Consider the following 26,356-nt stretch of genomic DNA (forward strand, 5'->3'; position numbering starts at 1 on the left):
CCTCTGTTTGCAATTGCATCGTTTGTGTTCTAGCCTCACACACTGGGTGAGAAGACGTCTCATTAATTCATGGGTTTCGGGAACAAGAGAAGCCACATTCAGACGGATGAGATAATATGGTAAAAATCTTGAACATCAGGCCTGGTGCCATGGTTAAATGGGACTTTTGAGTTGGCGGTCTTGGGAAGGAAAGAAGTATATTTTATGTGCAGAAAGGAGAGTTCACTGAACACAGTTTAACGGAAGCCTGGACTGTGATATTAGTTGTCAAAAATATTCCCTGGCCTTTCTTTGGAAAGGATTGTATTTCTCTACCTTGGTTTTGCTGAGCTTGGCCATATGACTTGCTTTGCCCCATGAAATTTGAGTGGAACTGACATCCAGGCAAAACTTTTACAACTTTTTTAAGCCAGGACCCAGTTCTGGCTTTATTTATCTTTTAGTTCTGCCATTGGACCAACTGTGTTCCAGATAAGGCCTCATTCATCAAACTGAGTCCCAGAGTCAGGAAAACATGGTACACAGCTACAGTCAGAATATAATGGACACGAGTCTCCGACATGACATAAACCTTTGCTGTTATAAGCAACTGAGATTTGGGGGCCATTTCTTATCTCATTACAATCTGGCTTATCCCAACTGATAACAGCCATCAGTTTATCGGCTTTCATCTGCATCCTGTTATCTCATGATCTTCCCACAGTGCTACATGTTCAGACCTCACATCTACAGTTAAGACAGAAAAAAAGGGGAAAAAAAGACGAGGCACAGGCCTCCTTTTTAATGCAACAATGGCCAAAAATGTGTAGTTCTAAGGAAGGCACAAAAATGAAGTTTTTTTGTTTTTATAGCCATTAATGGTAGAGAGGAAATCTAGGACATACTAATTTAGAAACTCTACCTATAAGTCATAATTTTTATAATTTATTAGAAGTAATTTAAGTAAAATGCTTTGCTCAAATCTGGTCTTCCTCTCCAACCCTTCTGCTACTGTTCACTTTCCAGAGTTCTCAAGTAACTGTTCCACGCATCCTGCCCAGGTTACAAATGTGCATTCGTGTTTTTTGAACCTACTTCTTTAGATCTGGGTTTGGAATTGTATTCTTCAACCTTTTTTTTTTCCCTCTTAATAATCTTTTGGGATTCCTATCCAAATATCCTATTAGAGGTTTTCTGGAAAAAATATTTTCAAGTGTTTTACTTTTTAAATAACATCATAAAACACTGAAATCAACTTGGGGATTTGGGCACCTTGGAAGGAAGAACAGTAAGTGTAAAGGCCCTGAGGCAGGAAAGAGCTTCATGGGGAAGGCAAAGGGAGAGTGGATGGAGCAGACGTCAGCAAGTAGCATGGCCAAGCCACGATGTCTGGAAGCACCTTAAAGAGATGGAATTTGGTTCATTTTGTCCTAATTTTACTGAGAAGGCTTTGGAAGACTTTAAACCAGTAAGTGATGTACTTGCATATTTACAGATTTATGTAAGTTACATATACGTATATATATTTTCAACATTCTGCCTGCCGTGCGCAAGTGAACTGAAAGAGAGAGGAGAAATGGTGGGGCCAGGTAAGAGTCTGTTTTCTTTCCCCCAGCGACAGGTGATTGCATTAGGACTGGAGGAAATGAAAAGCAACAGGATTTGGGAAAAGGTCTGAAGGCAGAGCTGATAGGACATGCTGGTGGAGAGAACGCTTGTCGAGGAAAAGAGCAGACTAATAGAGGAAGACTCCAAGGTTTGGGGCAAGATGAACTGATGAAATGGTGATGCCATCAGCCAAGATGGGGAGCCTGGGGCAGGCATGGAGATGGAGGGGGTTCAGGCATTCTTCTTGTGGTCGTGTGAAGCCTGAGATACCCACTGGATACTCAAGGAGAGGTGAAGGCAGGTGAAGAGCTGAAGTTCTAGCTCAGGAAGGGGTCCGAGGAAGGGCATGTAAAGAAAGGAGACTGTGTGGGCTCACCTTGGGAGTGAGTTTGAACAGGGAAGAAATTCAAGGCCACAGTCCTGGGCACACCAACATGAGAATGTTACAGAAAACCTGAGGACCCACTAAAGGATTCAGAAGGAGGACCCAAGAAGGCATGAGGAAAATCGGGCCTGAATCATGGGTGACAATCAAGTGGAACAGTCCAGGGAAGGAATGAGTGATGAAAGCTATCAGGCTTGACAGATAAAGTCTTGGGACTGGCCACTGGATTTACCAGAATGGAAGTCAGTGATGGCTTTGCCAAGAGCTTTCTTGTCTCGAGTGGGGCAGGGGGACAGGGCACAAGTATGTGTGAGTCTCCTGAAATGTTCTGCCATGAAATGGAGCAGAATCACAGACTGTGAATGTTCCCAGAAAGCTCAGTGGTCTTTGGCGCCAACAGCTATAATCAGTAAACCACAGAAGTCACTTGAGTCAAACAAAATGGATATTAAGTCTCTGCTCTGTGGAGAGCCTAGTTCTACTAAGCAGTCCTGGTGGAGACAGGACTCAAAAGGGACAGGACATACCCCATCCTAATGAAGAACATAATGAACAGCACTGCAAACAGAGGGTGTGGGGTGTCAGGATCCTACAAGCAGGAACACTGATTCTGGCTGGAAGATTAGGGAAGATGGAAGTGACCTCAGTTGGCCTTGAAGCCTGATGAAGATCTAATGAGCTTGGTCTACTTGTCAATAAAAGTTAAAAATTAAACCATTCACCACCCCCCCAAAAATCTTCCCATTGGGTAACATAAAGGCTAAAGGTTTTAAGGTAATAATTTACCTCCTGGGAGTGTAGGGCAATGTAGAAAATTTTGAAAAACTTAAAGGAATTTACTGGAAAGGAATGAGGACCCTGCATTCTGACTCGCTCAGGTTAGCCTTCAATCTTTCCCCTTAATATTTTGCTTTTGAGATGAAGGGAAGGGGTCTTTCTTTCATTTGTTGCTCTGGGGTGGACGTTGTGGGATGGGGAAGAGAACTCCTCTCTCCTAAGATAATTCTGAGAAGTAAGAGAGGATATCATCTTATCCTAAAAGAAACAAGAGCCAGAACTCCAGAGAATAAAACTCCAGGGAATAAATCCATCCAAAGGAATAGTTGCAGAGACAGAGAGTCTGAATTATCTGAAGCATGTGGAAGTGAACCAGCAATTTTAAACTACGCTTTTAAGGGTTAACATCACCTAAATATTGCGACCAGACTAGACACCTTCAGCTTAAGGTTCATATATTGGGCTTATTTTTGTGGGATGCATTAATAATAATAATAGTAGTAATAATAATATTAAAGCACTGACCACATCTATGGTGAGATAGTAAACGTAAAAGCTGAATTCTGGCAAAGGAAGTTTTTTATCAGGGCTAAAAGATCAAATTAATCAAAACAGATGAGACCTTTCCAGTGAATTTATGCAAATGGAATCCCATGGCTTTGGGACGTAGTTATTGGGTGAAGAGTTTGGGGCAGAGGACTCTGATTTTGGAGCTCTGAATATGAGCCACAAGCTACTTCTTATATGGAGGAAATGTTCAGTGCTGAGACCAGATATAAACACATGTGAGCTACTAATAGCTCAGCGTGGGACCTTAAGGAAAAGCCTCACTCCACAGTGAACTAGTGAAGAGCAGAAGAGCAAGACAAGGGCTCGTGCAAAGAATAGACACAGAATCAGTCTTGGCCAGGGAATCGGACAGTAAGTTGATAGAATGACTCATTCAATATCTTTGTAGGTTGTTCCTCATTTACTTAGTCTGTAAATAAATAGATAAAAGTGAAGACTTTCAAATTTATATTTCTCCCTGGGCCCCCGTCTCAAGCTACAGAGTCATATGCCTACTGGGCCATCTTCCCTTCTGGGTCTAACAAGCGTCTCAAACCCAACAGCGCAGAATGAAACTCTTCTTTTTTCTTCTGGAAACCTGCTTCCCTCCCACTCGCTTTCCCATCTCTATGGAGCATAACACCATTTACTAATTTGTACAAGCCATAAATCTAGAAGTCTCCAATGATCTCCCCCATTCTCTCTTCTCCTACCCACCTCATTAGCAATTATTGTTGGCTTTCACTCCAGAACAGATCCCCAGTCTGGTCTTTTGTATTATGACCAGCCTCCCCCATACATCAACTCTTGCCTAGGTGACCACCACAGCCTCTTCCCGACTCTCTTGGTTCCCAGTCTCGCCCCGTAGAGACCATTTATCACCCAGCAGCCAGGTGAATCCAGTCCCCTTACCCGGCCTGTAGGGCCCCACGTGGTATCGCCCCTGACCACCACTTGGGTCTCCTCTCCCATATCAACCTTCTCACTCACTCTGCATTGGCACTGGGCACACTTGCTGGGTCCTTTGCCAGGAAGGCTTTTACTCAGAGCTCATCTCTTCTCATCATTCCCAATTTAGCTCAAGTAGACCTTTCCCAAACAACCAGGTAAAGCAGTTGCCCTCTTCTTGCTAGTTACCTAGTGGCCGTCACTGTGACTCTCATTTTCTCCAGAGCATAGGTCATTCTCATGTTTTCCTTTTCATACTGGCCTCTCCCAGAGGCCTCGCTGGGGTTGACAAGGCAGTGGGAGTTGGCAGTGGAGGATGAAGGCGGGACAAATCTGATGTAGGGCAGGGATGCAGCCGTGGACAGTGTATGAGACATCAGTGCTGGTTACCAGATGACCCGGCATGTGCTTCTGTCATAGTGAGTGTAGAGAGGGGGCAATTTAACGAGAACCAAGCTCCTCAGTCACAGATGCAAGAGAAAGAGCAAAGACGTCTGCTTTCGGCTCAGGTCATGACCCCAGTACTCCGGGATCGAGCCCCACGTGGGGCTCCTTGCTCAGCGGGGGTCTGCTTCTCCCTCTCTCTGCCCCTCCCCACCATTCGTGCTCTCTCTCTCAAATAAATAATTTTTTTTTTTTTAAAGAGAAAGAGCTAGGGAAGCTTAACATTCCATTCACTGGCTCAACAAATATTTACTCAATGAATGAATGAACTAGTGGTCAGTGAACTCTCAGGCACTGGTAGGTGAGAAGAGTTATCGCCGTGGCAAAAAAATGTTAGTCTGAAAGCTGGGACTTCAAGTCTTGTGACTGATATTCTCCTTTCAGTTCAACTAATTGCCCTAAATGTGGACAGACTTGATAGGCAAATTATTTTTACAGCAAAATATCCCATCCCTTCATTTGACGGATTTCTTCTCAGAGTTACCAGGGCGACTCAGAATAAAAAGTCCATTTGTTAGGGGCGCCTAGGTGGCTCAGTTGGTTAAGGAACTGCCTTCGGCTCAGGTCATGATCCTGGAGTCCGGGGATCGAGTCCCGCATCGGGCTCCCTGGGTGGCTCAGTTGGTTAAGCGACTGCCTTCGGCTCAGGTCATGATCCTGGAGTCCCGGGATCGAGTCCTGCATCGGGCTCCCTGCTTGGCGGGGAGTCTGCTTCTCCCTCTGACCCTCCTCCCTCTCATGCTCTCTGACTCTCATTCTCTCTCTCTCAAATAAATAAATAAAATTAAAAAAAAAAAAAGTCCATTCGTTAGTTTCAGCTTCCAAATAATCTCATGTTGTAATGAATAGGTCCCGTCTGATGAAAAGCACGAAACTCCAAACTTCATCTAGAAGTAGAGCTTCTCCCTAAATTGATAAAGGGGATTGAGAGTACACTTGTCGTGATGAGCACTGAGTAACGGATAGAACTGTTGAATCACTATATTGTACACCCGAAACTCAAATAACACTGTTTGCTAATTATACTTAAAAAAAAAAAATAAAGCTTCTCTCCATCTCCAGCTTGGATCTCGGTGGGGGTCGGTGGTCACTAGGTTTGGCTTCTTGTTCCCTTTCTCTGTCCGCTCCTCCCCTCACCCCTCTTGCTAGCTGAGGCTTCTGATCCTTCTAGGGCTGGGGGTTAGGGAGATGGAGGGCTGGTTGGGAAGAGGCAGGACGTGGTTTCTGACTGGGGCTCTTGTGATCTGGCACTGCTGCTCCCTGGGCTCGGGTGGATGTTCTGAATCCTTTAGACACAGTCCCCCCTGGGGACACCCCACGGTCTCTCCCTTACTGTGCCCCTGTCAGCCGTCGGGCATTCTACATACAGTCCCTCCACCTCTTCTGGGGTCATGGGGCCCCTTCTAGACAGTTCTCTTGGGCAGGATTTTACAAGGCTGTAAGCTGGGTCCCTCCTTATCACCCACGTCCGGTTCAGAAGGAACCTGCAGCTCTCTGTCCGCGCATCTCTGCACCTGCCTCTGGGGGGAGGTAGAGACATCACAACCTCTCAGTGTGACATGGGCCCTTTCTCTGCTCTGCACAGCCTGGTGCCTGTGGATTCTGAGGCCAACGTCACGCACCAGTCCCCTTCTCTCTCTCTCTCTCTCACAGACACACACACAATCACACATGTGCACAGATGCACACAATTTGTAAAGCTGTTAGGATGAAAGATTCCCATGCCCCAGACACGGTGACCACAGGTTTGAGGGTAGTTTTTGGTTATTGTTTTAAATATTTTTTAGAAGATTTTATTTATTTATTTGAGAGAGAGAGCGCATGAGCAGGGGGAGCGGCAGGCCGAGGGAGAAGCAAGTTCCCTGCTGAGTACGGAGCCCGATGTGGGGCTCGATCCCAGGACCCTGGGATCATGACCTGAGCCGAAGGTGGACGCTTAACCCACTGAGCCACCCAGGCTCCCCGTGTACCGTAATTTTAAAACCAGGGCTCAAGACAACGTACAGGAGAGCTGTCATCGTCTTAATGTTGTGATCTTTCTTTTCATAATTTTCTACTCACTTAGAAACACATAAATTACATAATGTAATGTTGTGTGTATACGTTTTACTTAAATTTTATTACCTTGGTACTTAGTGTTCTACAACTTGCTGTTTTCTTTTTAAAAATTTTTATTTTAATTCCAGTTAGTTAACGTACAGTGTCATGTTAGATGCAGGTGTGCCATGTAGTGATTCAACACTTCCACACATCACCTGGGGCTCATCACAGCAAGTGCCCTCCTGCACCCCGTCACCTATTTCCCCCATCCCCCACCCCCTCCCCTCTGGTGACCATCAGTTTGTTCTCTGTAGTTAAGAGTCTCTTCCTTCCTTCCTCCCTTCCTCCCTCCCTCCTTCCCTTCCTCCCTTCCTCCCTCCCTCCCTCTCTTCCTTCTTTCCTTCCTTCCTTCTTTCCTTCCTCTCGCTCTCTCCCTTTTCCCTTTGCTTGTTTGTTTTGTTTCTTAAGTTCCAAATAACAAATGAAATCATATGGTATTTGTCTTTCTGACTTATTTCGCTTAGCATTATACTCTCTAGCTCCATCCACGTCGTTGCAAATGGCAAGATCTCATTCCTTTTGATGGCTGCATAATATTCCATTGTATATATATACCACCTCTGCTTTATCCATCTGTCGATGGACATTGGGCTGCTTCCATATCTTGGCTGTTGTAAATAAAGCTGTTATAAACATAGGGGTGCATGTATCCCTTTGAACTGACAATCAGCTTTTTTCACTTAATACTTCCTTTAAATCTTTAATATGTATAGGTTTTATTAGTTCTTTCTGATGGCTGTAGAGTATTCCAAAATATATGTACTTTATTTAGCTCTTCAAACATTAATGACCATTAGTTAGCTGCTAATTTTTCACTTTTACAAATATTGCTACAAGGATTGTCTTGGGACATGCTTTTGTGTGGCTGTACGGATTATTCCCTGGTAGACGCCATGAAGCAGCAACACCAAATGCAAAGATGCCCTGACTCCTACAAACAACAGCTTAGTTCCCCACACTTTTGCCTAAACTAGGGATAAGTCTTTCAAATATTTATGGAAGTGGGCAGGTAAGAAATAATAAGATCTTGTTCTTCTAATGTTCCTGTCTTTGATAGTAAGGTAGGGTGCGTTCTGCATGTCTGTTCTTCATCTGTGTTTACGTACTGTACTAATAGTTACGTACTCTTCACCCACTTTCTTATACTTTGTCTTTTTTTATTATCTTGAAGTTTAAAAAGAACACTGGTCCCTTATCTGGTATCATACTGTAATCACTTTCTACCCCCCCACCACCGCCAATGACCTCTTATGGTATGTATTGTTACAGATAAGTTTAGAGCTTTTTGCATCCCACAAGATCTTTATGATATGTCTAGGTATAGCTTTAACTTCATTTCTCTGGCTTCAGACTCTTTGTGATTCCTGAATCCGAGAAATATGGTTTCCATCTATTCTGGAAGAGCCCTAACCATTATTTCTTAAAGCACTACCTCGCCTCAATTCTGTTCATTTTCTTTTTCCAGAAGTCTTATTCAACATATACCAGACCTTTTACCTCCATTTTCCAAGTCCCCTAACTTTGCTACCATACGTCATTATCTCCCTGAGCTTTAATCTGTATAATATACTTATTCTGTTTAAATATGCTGTGTAATTATTCTGTATAAATTACTTTATTCTGTATAATTCTGTTCTACCTTCTGTTTCACTAATTCAGTCATTAGCTAGTTGTCTAATGACTAATGACTTCGTTTCTAATTTCAATGCCTAAATATGTCTTTTGTATTTCAAGTAGTGCCTTTCTTAGATATGCCTGTTCTTTTGGGTATCTTCTTATGTTTTAGAGTCTATCCTTTATTTCTTCAATTATTTTAAGCATGCTTATATAAGGCATTTATCAGTTTATCTGACTCTTGGAAGTTCTCAGCAATTTGATCCTGCTATGTGTTGAGTCTGAGGACTTGCCTTGGATGATTGCTTCTGTGAGCGTTTCTAATTTTGGATCTGGAAGTCATAGTAAGTGGAGCTTCATCTTCAGTAATTCTGTGTGATCTGTGTTAAGGAAATCAGCCTGGGCCCGGTTCTTAGTTCAGTTTTTCAGCCGAGAGAGAGTTCTCAGACGATAAAAACAGTGTGAATTGCAACCCCCAACTTCCCATGACATAGTTACGAATTTTCGGGATTTGAAGGAGAGGCTTTTTCTTTTCAAACCAGAGCTCAGTACGTGTAAGTTATCACTGTCTCCCTGTTGCAATGGACAGAGCCTCTTTAACTCAGTTTCGAACCCCTTTGAGGGCTCTGGTTCTATAGTAGGATCTCCATTATAATCGCCTTCCTGGCGGAAGTCTAAGGCTTTATTCCTCATCCCCAGGGACCTAGATCTCAAGACCCCTGCATCACTGAAACTGATGTCTGCTCCCCACCCCAGTCCCAGGGCCACTGAAAAGTTAGTTCATACTGCAAACTTTTCATTACATCCACGGGGATATCTCTTACTATCTTTGGAGCTATGTATTTAAAAAGACATTTGCCATATTTTAACTGGTATATCTAGATGTTTATAACAGGCAGTTTTTCAGGTAATTTAAGATATCAGAATCTTCCAGATGAAACTTCAAAGAAGACTGTCAGGTTTTAACATCCAGTTGACAGATGTATCAGTTGAGAGACAAAGGAACACAGCACTGGAAAGAATCTTAAAACCCATTAAGGCAGTCCCGGCCAGACCATTCACTTCAGAGAAGCAGAGACTAAGACCCAGGGTAACTATGACCTTCCCAGGGTCACACAATTGGCTAGTGATAAGTCTGGGCAACAAATCAGGTCTCCTGAACCCCAACCTAGCATTTTTCCCACCAAATATATCCTCCTAATTTGTAGCACTGGGGCAGCGTCATGTGTGATATACGACACTTGTCGCCCTGTATTTGCTTTTGCATTCTTTCATTTCAGTAGGTGAACGCCAGTCCCTGGGAGAAAAGAACCAAAATGTCTACTAGAGCAGAAGCAAAGGGAGTGGGAGCTATTTCCAGTGATGGGGATTTAAACACGGCTCACGCGCAAACCTCCAGGAAAGGTAAACTCAGGTACTGGCTATAGCTAAAACTGGTATCTGTGTCATCTCGACTTCCCTTGTGGTGATATACATACAGCATGATGCTCCCACCAACTGCCAAGGGCTCTATATAGCTGTAAAGCGTCTTTTGTGGAGAATTATTTCACTTCTTGCAAGAAACCTTGAAGGTATATAGGACAGGTAGGTATCACAACGTATTTATAGATGAATGAAAAAATTCAGAGCAGATGTCAGGTGGAAAACATGGAAACCGGTCTTGGGTTTTCCGATTTTAAGTCCAGGAGCATCCAGTTAGGTCTCTCTGCCCTGCCTCAAAGAGAACGGGCTTTTCCTTTCCACTATGTCACAAAAGTCATTTTTCCTCCTCTACATTGTCTATATCACAACCAGATGCTTTTCTATAATATGTCCTAAGAAAACCTGGTGAACACCTTATTTTCCCCCAAACTTTTAATGGTTCATAATTACGTGAGTCATTAATTCTCTTATGGAAATAGACTTTTCATAAGATAACACCTTTGAACAGTAAAGCACTAACTAAGGTGGCATGCTTTACAATCCTCAACGTTTCAGCCAGTGTGTCTGCTTGAAGTGAGCATGTCTCAAGGACTAGAGGATTCTTCTAATCTTACCCATCAAAGGAGAAATAGGAGATGTGCATTCTAATACTCAGTCTACAGTTAACTAGGAACCGTTTGACCTGGAATGAATCCCATTGCCTCAGCTTCCTCATCTGGAAAATGGGAGAGCTTGATTCTTGTATCTCGAAGACCTCATCCACATCTAAGTAGTTAAGAGTCTATCGGCCAAATTCTCCTATCCCAACTCTCTCTCAAAATCAGTAATATAAAGAACTTATAGATAAAAATTTTCCGTGTTTGCAGTCCTGATTTTGCCATTTATGAGCTATGTGACTTAGGGAAATTACTTAAACTTTGTGCGTCTCAGTTTCCTTATTCATAAATACATGATAATAATAGTACCTACCTCACAGCATCTCCACGAGAATTAAATGTTATAATATGTAAACCACTAAGAACAATGCCTGGTACACAGTAAACACCATATCAACTCTAACCATGATTATCACCTCTCACACAGTGTCCCCCCCAAACCCCATTTTGGCAGTGGTGGGACTCATATGTGGTCTTTCTGGTTTCTTCTACAGTCTTCTAGGGCATCCACCCCACCATGCTGCTTAGTCCCCTGCTGACTCTCTAGGAGCTACAGCTCTATCCAGTCCCTTAGTAACCCATTTGACCTGTCATTACAAATGGCATCATGCTAATAATAATCCTTTTTTGGCCAAATCTTGTCCCACCTGATAAGGTAGAGCCCCAACTACTCTTCATAGTCCCACCTGGGTATTTTGTTGAGTCTCCAAGTATTTCTCACAGTGCTTATGCATAAACCCTGCTGGTTGCTTCATCCATTGGTGACCAGCATCAATTTCCACTCATCTCTCTCTCTCTCTGGCCCACACTTCCTGGGCACTCCTGGGTCCTCTTCTCACACCCTCAGGGCACTTCTGGGGCTTTCTCTAGGTCCCCATGTCCCCAAAGGCTACTGACATCTTTGCTGGGCTTGACTGCACTTCTAAGAGACTCACAGAACCAAATCCAGCTATTCCGTGGGACACAGAGAAATGCCCCTCCCCCATTACATGTCACATCCAGTCACCTCTGATAACCACGTGCAGCCCCGAGTGGGCAATTTTCAAGGGGACACTCAAAAGTCACAGGCAGAGGGGCGCCTGGGTGGCTCAGTCATTAAGCGTCTGCCTTCAGCTCAGGTCATGATCCCGGGGTCCTGGGATCAAGCCCGATATCGGGCTCCCCGGTCCGCGGGCAGCCTGCTTCTCCCCCTCCCACTCTCCCTGCTTGTGTTCCCTCTCTCGCCGTGTCTCTCTCTGTCAAATAAACAGAATCTTAAAAAAAAAATGTCACAGGCAGAAATCCCATGTCCACCATCACTGATCCTCCTCCATGGGTCTCCAGCTACCTCACAGCATCATGGCTTCTCACCACGTTCAGCCTTCCAAACTTTGCCAGAATGCCCTCATGGTTGGAAGCCTGTCTGTTTGAATGGTAGACTGAGGGCTGTCACTTCCAGGTATTTGTCTCTCTGTGGAGAACTTGGAAGGGCAAGAATGGCAGCGAGAATTCACGAACAGCATCGGGCACAGCTTCCTTCCTCCCCATCCAAAGCCCACGTGGAGGTCAATATACCCCAGCCCATGGAAAGAATGTCACCCAGAGGCCAGGCTACAATAACATCCCTCTCTGAAAGTCCCAGAAATAAACAAGCAAGCACACCGCTTGGAGAAAGTATCTCCATCCAGGTTAAAACTAGGGAATTGTTCTACCACACACTATGAATTCTAAGGCTCATTGATGGGTTTAATACATTCTGGATGAGGTTGAGAGAGGCTGCCAAGAGCTGACAGAAGTCTCCTCCTTGGAGCATGGTACAGTGATATAGGAAGAGAGGGAGGACACCCGTTACTGTGAAGCGTTGGCTCACGCTCCCTAGCTCCGAATGGCAGTGTCTAGAGGCCAGCAACCACCAGCAAGGTGAGGCCACCACAAGCAAGGGGAGTCTGGGATGTGGCGGGTGAAGCTCACATGGCCCACATCCTGCTGTTTCCCCATCCACAGCTTACCCATCTTTCTGAAGATCTGCAGCTTAGTATCTTGGGCCAGTGCAACAGACCGAAGCAGTACATGCGTGATGACAGAAATTAACTTGGAATTTTGGGGGACTTGTCCTCAAGATTGACCAGGTCATTGCAAAATTCAAATGGAAGAGTAGTTACTTCCCTTGAACTGGCAAAAGAATTCCAAGGCCTCCTCCTGCCTCCCACCAGCTGCCACCTACCCCCTCATGCACACACTGTCACCACCACATGGTGGCAGGCCTCAGGCCAGCAAAGGTGGCCCATTTCCATACATGGCAAGGGTTTCAACACATGGGAACTAAATCACAGATGACTGATCTCTATGGTCCAAGACTGGGGCATGAGGGATGTGTAAATACGCTAGCACAAAGAAAAGAAAAAGAAAAGGAATGTATTAGATCAAAGAGTGATCATGGCATATTAAATGCATGTTTGGTGCCAGGCACTGTTCTAAGCACTTTATGTGGATTAATTCACTGAATCCTCACAACATTCCTTCAAGGAAGGTTCTCCTCCTAGCATCCTCTCCATTGAAGGAGCCAGAATTCAAGCAGAAAGGAAGTAACTCATTTAAGTCATCGAAGCACAAAGAGGTGTCATCTGGATTCACACCAGAGCAGTATGATTGCTAACCATCATATTACACGGCTGCGCTTATTTTATCTGGGGAAACTGAAGAATATTTTCATTTCCGATTTAAGATCTCAAGAATAGTAAGAAGCTCAGAGTATAGGAAGTAAATCAACAGGAAAATGTGCAAGAAGAGTCCAAAGTAGAGGACAAAGGAAACTAAATATATGACTTCCGAATAAACAGTAGGAAGGAAAGAAATGATCACTACAGGAAATCGAATCAGTGAGATAGAGCCACGGCTTAGAAAAGTCATGGAAGATGCAGAGGGAGACCAAGACAAGTGGCTCAAAAGATGATGGGCATGAAGAAGGGAAGAAAATAGAGACTGCATAAGAATAAATGAAAGCAATTTAATCAAGCATCCAGTTCACTGAGTCTATACCTTCAAGGAAAGTATGTGGAAAAACAAAAGAGACAACCTCAATGTAGAAAAAAAGTAAACTCAAATCATCAAGGAAATCGCAATGAAAAATATATACAAGAGCTGAGTCTTGGACAGCAGATGCCCTTCACAGCAATAAAATAATTCCTGACTCAGGTTGATCAGACAGAGAGATTAAGCACACGTAATCGTGGGGACAAAGGAGACAGAAGCATTTCAAATGTGTAAGGTGTTAATCACGGGGAAGCAGGTAATATCCATAATTTCTATGGAAATAACGTTTACAAATTTGAATTAAGAAAAATTGCACACGTCAAAAAAACATGCAAGAGGTGAAGAAAGGTGTCAGAAAGTTAACCCTTTTAAAACAAACAAATTATGTCTTGGTGGTTTCACTAGGAAAACTCAGTGAGAGTCTCTGGAGTAGAGAATGCCTCTGTATCCAGTGCCTGAAGGAGGTGGGGCATAGTTCCTCACTTATGTGTGAACTGTGCGTGTGACTTCTTGCAGAGCCCAGCATGGAAAGGGCCTGAACAAGAGTAGCTTCATAGCAGAGAAACCTGACAAATACTTCTTCAAACCGGTTGTTGAGGGACACTCTACAAAATGTCTGACTGGTACTCTTCAAAATCATCAAGGTCATCAGAAACAGAGAAAGTCTGAGAAACTGTCGTAGCCATAAATATCCCAAGGAGACATAACAATTAAAGGTAACTGTGCTCTCCTGAATGGGATTCTGGAACAGAAAAGAGACATCAGGTAAAAACTAAGAAGTCTGAACACAGTGTGGACTTTAGCTAATAATCATACATTGCAGTAGGTTTATCAACTGTGACAAATGTACCATAGTAACAGAAGATGCTCATAATGGGAAAGTGGGTGTGAGGGACACAGGAACTCAATACTTCAGGGGCGCCTGGGTGGCTCAGTTGGTTGAGCGTCTGCCTTCGGTTCAGGTCATGATCCCAGGGTCCTGGGATCGAGCCCCGCATCAGGCTCCCTCTCCACTTGTGCTCTTTCTTGCTATCTCTGTGTCTGTCTCTCAAATAAATAAATAAAATCTAAAAAAAAAAAAAAAAAGGAACTCAATAATTCTGTAAGTCTAAAACTGTTCTAACATAAAAAAGTGTATTAAGAAAAAAGAAAATGAGGGGTGCCTGGGTGGCTCAGTCGGTTAAGCCTCCAACTCTCGGTTTCAGCTCAGGGCATGATCTCAGGGTCATGAGATCGAGCCTGCGTCAGGCTCTATGCTCAGCAGGGAGTCTGCTGGAGATTCTTGGTCTCCCTCTTCCCCTCCTGCTCTCTCTCTCTGAAGTCAATAAATAAATCTTAAAAAAAGAAAAAAGAAAATGACTATATACCTAAAATACTTCAGGTTATAGATTGAGATGGAAAGCCTAAAACCTTTCTTTCCTTACAAGGCTAGCATGTCAAAAATTACACATACACACATGTTCACAATAATATTCACCCGAATTCAATTTTATATGCCAATGTAAAATTCTAGCCAAAATATTACCAAATAAATCATGTGTTTTCATTACAACAGCCTATTAAGAAGAGATCATTTCAAGAATGTAAGCACAGTCAGATATTATTAATAATAATTATAATGAACTTACATAAACCTACTCAATTCTCACCACAGCACCTGAGGTAGGCTCTATTATTAACCCCATTTTACAGGTAGAATTTTGAGGCTGCAGATAGCTCAGTAATACGCCCAAGAACACACAGCTGTAAATAGCGCAGATCCAGGTGTCTGACTCTATGATTCAAATACATTTCATAAAACTCCTGCATCCACATCAAAACAAGAAGAAACAGGAATAGGATAGCTTCATACAATAAAAGTGCAGGTCTCACCAACAAGAACAAGTCCCAGCAGCACACTTAACGGTGTGATGTGAGAAACATGCTCAGTGAATTCAAATATGCTCTCACCACTCCTATTTAACACTGTTTACAAACTGCCAGGGAATAAATTACCCAAGAGGATGAAATGTTACAAATAACAAAAGTAGCCATGCACTGTTTTCCACTATTAATACTTAACACATGTGTGGGTTTGGTTTTCTGCTCTAAACCCAGAGAAAGGAAATATGAAAATAATAGGGAGAGGACTCAGTTATAGAAACAATAAAAAGTCTCTTTAGAAACTTGTGTGGGGGCCGCCTGGGTGGCTCAGTTGGTTAAGCGTCTGCCTTCGGCTCAGGTCATGATCCCAGGGTCCTGGGATCGAGCCCCACATCGGGCTCCCTGCTCAGCGGGAAGCTTGTTTCTCCCTCTCCCTCTGCCTCTCCCCCTGCTCATGCTCTCTGCTCTCTCTCTGTATCTCTGTGTCTCAAATGAATAATCAAAAAAAAAAAAATTAAAAAAAAAAAAAGAAACAAAACTTGTGAGGGACTTAACTGAAGAGAACTAACTGTAAGATTGCAACTTGGGCCAGAGAAGAAGACGTGAATCCACAGGGAGCCACCCCTGTTCTTGGCTAGGAGAAGACAATGCTCTCCATGGGGCAATCCCTCACAATGCCATCTGACACATCTATACAATGCTGATCAAAACTCCAATGTAAATTCGTGTGCATGAGGTAGGGGACAATCTCAACTGAACGCCCCGCCCCCACCCCCCCAGGTTAAACCAAAGGTGGGGGTCTCTGTCTCTACTCCTGGAACTTGACAGGCATGCCACCACACAACAGGAGACAGCCCTGGCCACTTCAACTGCGTTTGCTCCCCCAACACGAGGCAGGAAACGGGACACCCGCATGCCTTGAGGATGGGATCATATATTACACTTCTGGAATTTCTCTCGAGGGACAGTCGATCAATCCTTCTAACTGTTGCCAAACTAACATACCTGGACTCAAGCCCAGGGATGACCCCAGACCCCTCATGGATCACTGGCAAATTTCGTGCGAGCCCAGATTACAGTATCAGGATGAAGCTGAAATGCTTCTGTAGTCCAAGCTAGCCTACCTTTGGTGCCTCATCTCCTCCCAGCCCCTGACCTGCTAATCTGCCTCATTCTCTGGTAATAGGGTGGGGTCCTTGGGAGTCATTTCCAACAAATCCTCTCTCTTACTATCCGTATCCCCTCGACCACTGCCTCCAGGCTGTTCTCTGTCCAATATCATTTCTTTCCAGTCCCACTCTCATGAGCTCATCCCAGAGCCCTGCCTCGAAAACCTTCCTAACACTCGCTCTGGCCAGTTCCACACCTTCTTCAAGTCTCTGCTCAAGTAATGATTCTGAGAAAGTTACTGACCCCTTACCTCCCGGGGGGACAGGTGTCCACCAGCCACCTGCAGAGCAATGTCTGCTCTCTATTTCTATTTCTCCTCCACAGACTGCAGTCTTCTCCCTCTTCCAGACTTAGGAAAGATGGGAGAAAAGCACCCTGATTATAAGACTTTCTGTGCCTCTTCATCTCAGGCTTTTGCTCAGTCCGACATGGGCTGGCCCTCATCATGCATCTCTGCAATTTTTCACTTAACTCCCAAAAGATGAGCCTGAGCATCGCCATACCAGCCATGGTGAATAGCACAGCCTGGCCTGGCCCACTCAATGCCTCCACAGAAGGGCCTTCCGCCCACTCCTGGGATGGCTGGAATGGAACTCTACGGCAACTTAAGGCAGTGGTAAGTTTCATGAGACTCCAGACCCTTTCTCTGACTAGGATGGCTTGACCTAAAGGGTTATTTATTAAGCATCTACTACGTTCAATGAACTATACTACACGAGAACATAATGTGGAGCTAAGGAGATTATATCTCTGTTAGTGTTTAGGAGTGTAACCAGGGACTAAGTTAGAATGCAGGAAACCACTTCAGTCTTTAGTGGACATACATTCTTCCCTTACGAGGATGAAAATCACAACCTAAGTTTCACAGATGTTTACTTTTACTTTCTTCCTTCACATATTTTTAAAGTTACCTTGCCTATAATGCTTTCTTCTTTATAACCTTTCTTTCTTTACGGGATCTCTTACATCTTAATGGGTCAGTTAATTGTGTAACCAGGGAAACTGTGTAAAAGGAAAGAGTACGTTGGGCATATGTTTGGGTTTTTGTTTTTGTTTTTGTTTTTAATGAAATTTGTAGGCTGGAGGAACTGGAGAGAAGTAGAAGGAGAGAGGACTGCCAGTTTTTTGTTTTGTTTTGTTTGCCTCTCAAGTTCACATGATAAACACTGTCAACTCTCTGGCCAAAGATGAACAGTGAGATTCTCTTTGTCCCCTAGGCTCCTCTGTATGACTGGAGTCCTGAAATCCAGGGGATCCTTCTCAGCTCTACCAACTATGGCTCATTCTTGGCTCCAATCCCTACTGGCTACATAGCTGGACTCTTTGGAGCCAAGTACTTGGTGGGTGTTAGCCTGCTTCTTTCCTCAATCTTGGCCCTCTTTATTCCATTGGCCGCGGATGCAGGAGTGCTCTCGCTCATTGTCTTGCGGATTGTTCAAGGCATAGCCCAGGTACCGAGATGCTTTTAAAGATAAGTGAGATACTGGTTACAAAACGACCTCAGATAGCCAAGAATGGAACTTTTTTTTTTTCACCCCAGGTTATGGTATTAACAAGCCAGTTTTCAATTTGGGTCAAATGGGCTCCCCCACTAGAAAAGAGTCAACTCATCAACATCGCTTTATCAGGTAATTGATGCCCTAAATTGTCAACTTGATGCACTGTCCAAGAGTACTCTGCAATGGACTATCAACACAAGCAAAACCTTATATTCCAACTACCCTGTCTCCCTGCTTGAAAGCATGGCCGTGACTGTCTCACCCAAAATATCCTCACATCTTCTGTTTAGGGGAATTGATGGGATCCTTCATTACTTTGCTCGTCGGGGGTTTCCTCTGCGAGACCAAAGGGTGGCCTTCTATCTTCTATATCTTTGGTGAGTTTGGGCTTCTCAAATCTCAGGATTTGGGGGTTTTTTGTTTTTTATTTTATTTTATTTTATTTTATTTTATTTATTTATTTGAGAGAGAGAGCACAAGCAGGGTGCGGGGGCAAAGGGAGAAGCAGACTCCCCCCCCAACGGGGAGCCTGATGTGGAACTTGATCCCAGGACCCCGGGATCGTGACCTGAGCCGAAGGCAGACGCTCAACTAACTGAGCCACTCAGGCGCCCTCAGGATTTTGTTTTGTGACAGAGAATGCTGGGCATGCTTTTCGTGATGCAAGTCATCTATGGTTAACCAAATCCTAATAGATGTGACTATTTATATAACTAAAGTTGATAATGTTCAGAGTTAATCATGTTGTGAATCTTGCAAAATGACATTTACATCTCAGGAGCCTGGATGCGTAGCTAGAATGACCTAATGACTTTAAAAGCATTATAATGTTCTGTCCTGCTTCTAAACCGAACACACAATGAAACCCAGAGGGATTTCTTTCATAAGATGTTGAAAATGGTATCTTGGTGGGATGATATTTTTAGTTATGCTTATTTATTTAATTCATTTTTTAAAATCCTCCTATTATTACAACCAGAATATTGTAAGACTGTGACCTAATCACAAAATGCTGATTGGCACAGAGAATCAATCAGTAGAACCTGCAAGACAGTGCAGGCCGTGTGAAGCTCCAGAGTGGACGTAATGCATTAAGAGATGCTGCAGGAGGTCCCAAAGATGCTCGGAGTATTCCAGAGGCAGCATTCTACTACTTCACAACTTTGCCTTTACCCAGCCCTGGTGGGGGTCTGCCCAGCTGCTTGCAGCTAATGTTTGTGTTTGAGTTTTAAAGCATTCTCTGAAGTCCCATCTGCAACCTGTGTGATTCCAGTAAGACCACTGAGCACCACTGGTGCTTCCATCAGAGGATGATACTCTTATATCAAGGGTTCCTGTAACATCAGGTCAATATAGTCACTAGAAAAAGAAATGTGTGAAGATGGATTACTTCAGCACGGTGACCTGCAAAGGCTTTGTCATGGAAACTTCAAAGGGCAGGTTACAAAAATTATTCAAGCAACATGAGAGGCTTATTCTGCTCATGGTTTTCAGAAAGGGAAGCTACAAATGTATATCTGCAGGGAAGGAAGTCAGTAAAATACCTGTTGACATCCTCCACCCTCAATCTACTCCAGTGGTAATTTTCGTATCTATTCTTCCCTACTTGATTTTAAGTTCCTTGATGGCAAAATTGTATCTTTGTATTCTTATACTCTCAAAATCTCACAAATGCCTGGTGTAGGGTAGTTCTGTACTCTATGGTAACTCTTCACTCTCTACTTGTGAAGCAATGTGTAAAGGAGAAGCTAGCAAGTAAAAAGAGCTATTACGATTAGGGCAAGTGTGGTGAGGAGCACTGGGTGTTACACGCAACTGATGAATTGTTGAACACTACATCAAAAGCTAATGATGTACTGTATGTTGGCTAATTGAACATAATAAAAAAAGTATTGGGAAAATTGGTGATGTTTATATAAAATCTATAGATTAAATAATATTTTCATTAAAAAAATAAAATCTACACTCTGCTTCAAAAAAAAAAGAGATTTTCTTAAGATTCTAAAAAAGAAAATTTTAAGATGAATTTTATTTCCACTCAACACTGGTAACGCTGGGTTGTTCCACACTGTCATCATGTATAGACAGGTGGTGGGGAAGCTCCCTCCACCAGTGATGGGGCCATAGCATACATACAGATAGGAGTCGAATATTGGGGGCATTCTGTCAATCCCAGGAGTCACGTCAGTGCAGAGTCAAACTGAAAGAACTCCCATCAAGGGCTAATGCGATCTTCTTTCTAGGTGGAATTGGCTGTGCCTGTTCTTTTCTCTGGTTTCCTCTTGCTTATGATGACCCCATAAATCACCCGTTTATCAGCACCGGTGAGAAGGAATATATCGTGTGTTCACTGGCTCAACAGGTGTGTTTGATGAACTTCTCTGCCGGTTCCCTGTGTCCGTCCGGGTGTCTCGGGGGCGGAAGAGGGCATTAGAGCAAAGCTCTTGTCTTCTGATGGAGGAGTGTTGATATCTGCTTTCTTCCAGGACTGTTCACCAGGCTGGTCCCTTCCCATTAAGGCTATGATCAAATCCCTACCACTTTGGGGCATTTTAGTCTTTTATTTCACCGGATTCTGGACTTTTAATATTTTGATGGCATACATTCCAACATACATCAGCTCTGTACTTCAAGCTAACCTCAGAGATGTAAGTATAGAGAAAGCCCATTCTGTTCTTCTGTCTAAATGTCTCATTATATAATCCTCTGTCTCACTTACAGCCACAAAATCAGGGGATTAGGCCCAGGACCTTCCTGTAGGAAATGCATCCTGGTTGCGTGAATTCTGAATCATCTCACTGCAACCTACTGCTTACTGGGGAAGACTGGGACGGTTCTAGGGAAGCGTGGCATTCACAGAATGTCCTGTTTTCTAAGGGACTGATGCAAAACTTTTATGTTCAATCCAATCAGCATTTGCAAACAAGATATTCTGCTGGCAGCATTAACGATACAGTGTTAACAAAACAAATTCTGCCTTCCAGAAGGCTTGGCAGGGACCATAAACAACATCTGCTGAAAACATGTCCCAAATAGGACTCCTACCCAAAACTTGCAGAGAATGGTCTTCTAAAAAATGTGTTATTCAAGTATGATATATCCAAAGTGCACCTGTGTGTACAGCTGAGTTTTCACAGAATGAACAGGTACCCTGATGGGTGGACAGGAGCCTTTAAATTCCTACGAGATGGAGGTCTTAGAAATGGCAAAGAGTGTATCAGATTTCAGAGCCTATTAGCGGCAGTTCACAAGGTTACTGAGTGACTGCTACATTCTTGTGTTTGGACGAAAGCAGCAGTGCTCTCATGTTGACTGGGCTCCCCTGCTAACTGGCCAACAGAGAGCTGACTTTCGGAGCAGAGGTCAGAGTCCAGGGCGCACGCATTGCAACAGGCTGGAGGTACTGAGATCAGAAAGCCCAGGGGTTGAGTGGCCATGGGTCTCCACAAAGGAGGAGGCCAGAAGCGGGCAGCAAAGCCAGAATCTCAGGTGAGGCCATCAGGGGACAGGAGGTCCGAACAGACACCCCTGAGGCCAGCTGTTGGGAACGGTTTGTCTCTGCTGTGAGGCCAAGGGGGCTCCCCATCTCAGAGGCCAAGGCTGAGGGCAAGGAGCATGGTGGAAGGACTGGAGAGACCAGTGGAGACCAGACGGTCGAGACCAGGCTTCCTCAGCTTGGGAAGAGTCAAGAGGCCCTGACTCCCGTTGGTCTCAGGGTGGCTTCTCCCTAAGTCACAAAACCTTGGTGGCTTCGGTTTACTCATCCATGATATGAACAGTTGGGACATGGTGACCGTTAAAGCCTTTCCATTTGGGGAATTATACACAACATTTCTTTCCTTGCATTTTCTTTAATAACACTGTAATACAGAGGCTGAGCTGATCAAACCGGGGTTCAACATTTTAAAAACTATATCCAAAGTTAGGAGTGAAAAATCTTTCTCCCTTTCCCATCCCCAGTCTGTCCTGTTCTCCCAGCCCACTCCCAGCCACAGATAACTCTTTTTTATTCATTTCTTATATATTCTTCCACTGCTTCTTTATGAGGATGCAAGCATACATGAACATATCTTCTTATTTTGTCACTTTTTTTTTTTTTACACAAAACATTATGTGCTGTGTATGCTACTATTCTTTGTATATTACGCCACTGTGATCTTTTCAGATCAGTACACGGGAAACTTACTGCGAGACATTTGGGTTGTTTCCAATCTCTGAGCAAAAAACCTTGCTCATCTGCCACACATCTGAGCAACTGTTTCTGCATGTCTGAGTTCAGGGTAGATGCAGTGCAAACTTTTGTATCTACTGTCAAATTGCTCTCCATCGGGCACTGATAATATTTGCAAGTACCCAGTTTCCCACAGCATCCCTGTAGATCAGGTCAAAAAACTGTTGATCGGTGAAAAAGTAGTTCTTTTCACTATGAGGTTGGACAACTTTTAATACGTTTAGGAGTCCCTTATTTTCCTTTTTCTGTAAGTTGTTCCCGTTTTTTGCCTATTTTTCTACTGGGTTTTGTTCTTTTTAAGAAATCTATTTCCAGGTGACCTTTACATATGAAGAGAGCATTGGTCTTTTTTTTTTTTTTTTTTTTTTCCAAATTGAACTATATGCATATTTTCTCTCAGGCACCAAAATTCTGTTGGCTCATTCCAGTAACCTGAAATTTGTATTCAAGGAGATATGTATATAGAGAGAAGCTATACAAGTAGAAAGTCACCCAAGGGTCAGTGTGTGTCGCAGTGTGGGAAGTGAGGCTTGCACCTTACTTGTCTCTGGTCCTCAGAGTGGAATCCTGTCAGCCCTGCTGTTAGGTGTTGCCTTTATCAGCACTATCCTTTGCGGTCTACTGGCGGATTTTCTTCACTCCAGAAAAATCTTCAGACTCGTTACCATCAGGAAACTCTCTACCGCCATTGGTAAGGACTGAGGTAGATCCTGGGATGGATGCGGGAAGCTCTGGGTGGTTTTGATTCACTCTGTGTTTGTCCTCCCGCTGCAGGGGTTCTTGTCCCATCTGTGGTCCTCGTGTCCCTGTACTGGGTCAGATCCAGCATCAGCACCAGTATGGGCTTGTTGGCACTGTGTTCCGCCGCCACCACCTTCTGCCAAACAGGAGCCCTTATTAACTTCTTGGATATTGCTCCTCGGTAGGGACCCCTTTGCCACATCCACACAGAAGCTCAGCTTAGGTCCCGCAGCCTTAAACTCACTCGGATGCCCCAGTTCCATGTGGGTGATCCATGCTGCAGGTCACAGGAAATGTCAGCATCAGCCCTACATCCAAATAATTCCTGGAAGGGACCCAAAGCTAGTCCACCACTGTGCCCTCAGTTTTCCAGGTGAAAACGGGAAACAGTGGCCACACTCACAGCTCAAGTGGGGACAGGAGGTGACTCACACCCATATCTCTGTCAGGGAATGCAGCAGTCACACGGGGTTGGATCGGTGAAGGACCCTACGGTGCCGGTTCACTTAAGGCTTTAATAAAGCTTGACTAACAGGAGAGCAAGAGAAACACTGACCTCTGATAGAGGTAGAATCAAAGAGGACAGGGGTTTCCAAATGTAGCTCCCAGGATCCTTTCACGGTCAGTAGAACATGCTCTATCTTCAGATAACCAACCGCCATGACCCATGGGAGATGCCCTGGTCTCAGAGGAGCCAATGACTCATCCACTGAGGGGTCTTTTTTACCCAAAAACAAGGCTGCAAGATCAGGTTCCATAGCAGAAACTAAGAGAACGTACAAACTAGATGCAAACCATCCATCTGTACATTTTGTATAAACAATGTTGACAAGTCAGTACAGCTGACCCTTGAGAGTCTCAGACCCTCAGGCGGGATTATACTAATCACTAGTCAGCACATTTCATTCAGGCTTAACCAAGGGTCGACTCTGGGCACCCCCAGAGACAAGCACAGAGTTACAACAAGTAAGCTGAGGTGCATGGTTTGCTTATACTGGAATATTCTTTTCTCTCTCAGGTACACCAGCTTTCTCAGGGGACTATCACAAGTCTTTGGCCACTTATCAGGAGCCATTTCTTCCACTGTTGCTGGATTCTTAATCAGTCAGGTGAGGTCGAATGCTCTGATGAAAATATTCATGAGAGAAACCTATGGAGGTTACTCAGGAGAAGTCAGACTGAAGATACTTTTGTTCCCTCCCCAACGGGGCTCAACTTAAAGCTCAAGAGTCCTGAACCCCCTCACGACTTCCCCCCAGGCTCAGCTCATGGAGGGCAATTACCACAGGTTTTGGGTGTGGAGCGATAGTGAGCGCTCAGTTTTATGAGTTTATACTTTAAGAGTTTTTAGAAGTTTTTCATGCTAATCATCAAAATTTATAGCAATATTCATGGCATTTCTTGCAAAGTATAGAGGGGCCAACCATTCTGGTTTGCCCGTGATTGAGGGGTTTCCCTTCCAGTCGCTAATACTGTCAGGAAATGGCTTTTAATAGGGAAATTCTCAAACTGAATGTTTCCCTTGTCATCCCTTCATTCATCCATTCGTTAATTCCACTTTAGCATGTGCCACGCAGTTTAAGTGGATAAAACAAACAAAAGTCCCTGCCTGGTGAAGCTTATATTGTAGGAAAGAAACTGATGGAAAACTAGTGAAATCAGTAAAATATAGAGTATACTGAATGGTGGCAAAGTGCGAAGAGAAGAATAAAGCAGGAGAGGAGGACAGGGCACACAGGAGGGGGTGGGATTTCAATTTTAAATAGGGTGGTCTTGGAAGGACTCACTGGAAAGGTAACATTTAAGTATGGACTAGATGCAAAGGGAGGGAGACAAATGGCTATTGGGAGGAGGACTATTCCGGCAGAGGGAAAGGCCAGGGCCCAGGAAATGACCTGCGTATTCCAGGAACAACCAGGAAGGCCACAGAGGCCGGAGCAGGGGCTGGGGAGCTGGACATGCTCCAGACCTTTCTGAATTGGAGGGGCAAGAGCCAAGAGACCATTAACACTTTGTAATTTCCTGCTTCTAGGATTCTGAGTTTGGCTGGAGAAATGTCTTCTTGACTTCAGTTTCTATTAACGTGTCAGGCCTGGTCTTCTACCTCATCTTCAGCCAAGCAAAGGTCCAGGACTGGGCTACAGAGCAGACAGTTACTCAGCTCTGAGCAAACTGGGTGCCTCAGATCCCAACGTTTAGCCATTCATCGTTTGCCCTCATGGACATTCCCTTTTAGTACCTGCTTGACTGGTTAGCCATTTAATTTGCATTGACTTTGTTTCCAGTATCTTCTCAGAGAGCTTGGCTGTGGAATACTGAAGGTTCTGCCTGCAGAGGTTACAGAGGTGGGTGTGGGTTGGGGAAGGCCAGTTATTTAACTGTGAGCTCTGGAAAGCATAGGTGTGTCTGAATTTCCAAGTGTTGTCCACTCTACCCACTATTATTGTGACTTAATAAGAAATACATATTTGGTCTCTGCCCCCACTTTCTGGAACAGAGCTCCAGAATTTCAGATTAGTGAAATCTCAGATTTCTTGAGTGGTAGAGATGATAGGAGCACCTTTCGTCATAATATTTGGACTCAATCCCTGGTTCCCAACACAAGAGCTTCTAAGACCTTGGAATTTGTGGAGTGATGAGAGTGCCTTGGGTAGTCTATTGAGATGACTGGTGGCTGGGGGCCACCCATGGCTTCTGGGGATCACTGAAGCTACCCATAGCTTCAGGATGGGGGCTGGTCTCCAGAAAGACCAAGGCATGAGTAGAAGGTTGGAATTCCAGCTCTACCATCCCACCTCCAGGAAGAGGAGAGGGGCTGGAGATTGAGTTATTCCTCAGTTGCCATTTACTCAATCATATCTATGCAATAAAGCCTCTATAAAAACTTGAAATGACGGAGTTCCAAGAGCTTCTGGCTTGGGGAGCATAGGGAGGTCCTGGGACAGTGGTGACCCAGAGAGGGCAGGGAAGCTCTGCGTCCCTTCCCACATTCCTTGCCCTGGGCATCTTTTCCTTTTGGCTGTTCCTAAGTTATATCCTTTATAATAAAGCAGTAGTAATAGTTAGCAAACTGTTTTCCTGAGTTCTGTGAATCATTCTAGCAAATTATCAAATATGGGGGGTCATGGGAACCCACAACTTTGTAGCTAAGTCAAACAGAAATGTGGGTACCTCAGGTACCCACTACTTTGATTGGTGTCTGGGGGGGGCCGCCTTGTGGGATGAAGCCCTTAACCTGTGAAGTCTGCACTAATTCCAGGTATTAGTGTCAGAACTGACTTATATTATAGGACACCCAGCGGGTGCTGCCAGAGAATGAGAGCACTGCCTGGTGTGGAAAACCCACACATTTGTTGTT

The 26,356-nt window shown here is 44.1% G+C and overlaps 1 protein-coding gene across 1 annotated transcript; it reads left to right on the forward strand.

The window, feature by feature from the left end:
* Positions 1–9,720: 9,720 nt before the first annotated feature.
* SLC17A4 (solute carrier family 17 member 4) lies at positions 9,721–25,303 on the forward strand. The gene is made up of 11 exons (XM_035030497.1): positions 9,721–9,808; positions 16,938–17,143; positions 17,745–17,978; positions 18,068–18,155; positions 18,317–18,403; positions 20,270–20,388; positions 20,513–20,674; positions 22,816–22,948; positions 23,032–23,179; positions 24,017–24,107; positions 25,031–25,303. The coding sequence occupies exons 1-11, from the start codon at positions 9,721–9,723 to the stop codon at positions 25,163–25,165; spliced, it is 1,491 nt and encodes a 496-aa protein (XP_034886388.1). The 3' UTR covers positions 25,166–25,303.
* The last annotated feature ends 1,053 nt before the right edge of the window (positions 25,304–26,356 follow it).

The sequence above is a fragment of the Mirounga leonina genome, unplaced genomic scaffold (assembly GCF_011800145.1).
Source record: "Mirounga leonina isolate KUSES-001 unplaced genomic scaffold, KU_Mleo_1.0 Mir_366, whole genome shotgun sequence".
Classification (NCBI taxonomy): domain Eukaryota; kingdom Metazoa; phylum Chordata; class Mammalia; order Carnivora; family Phocidae; genus Mirounga; species Mirounga leonina.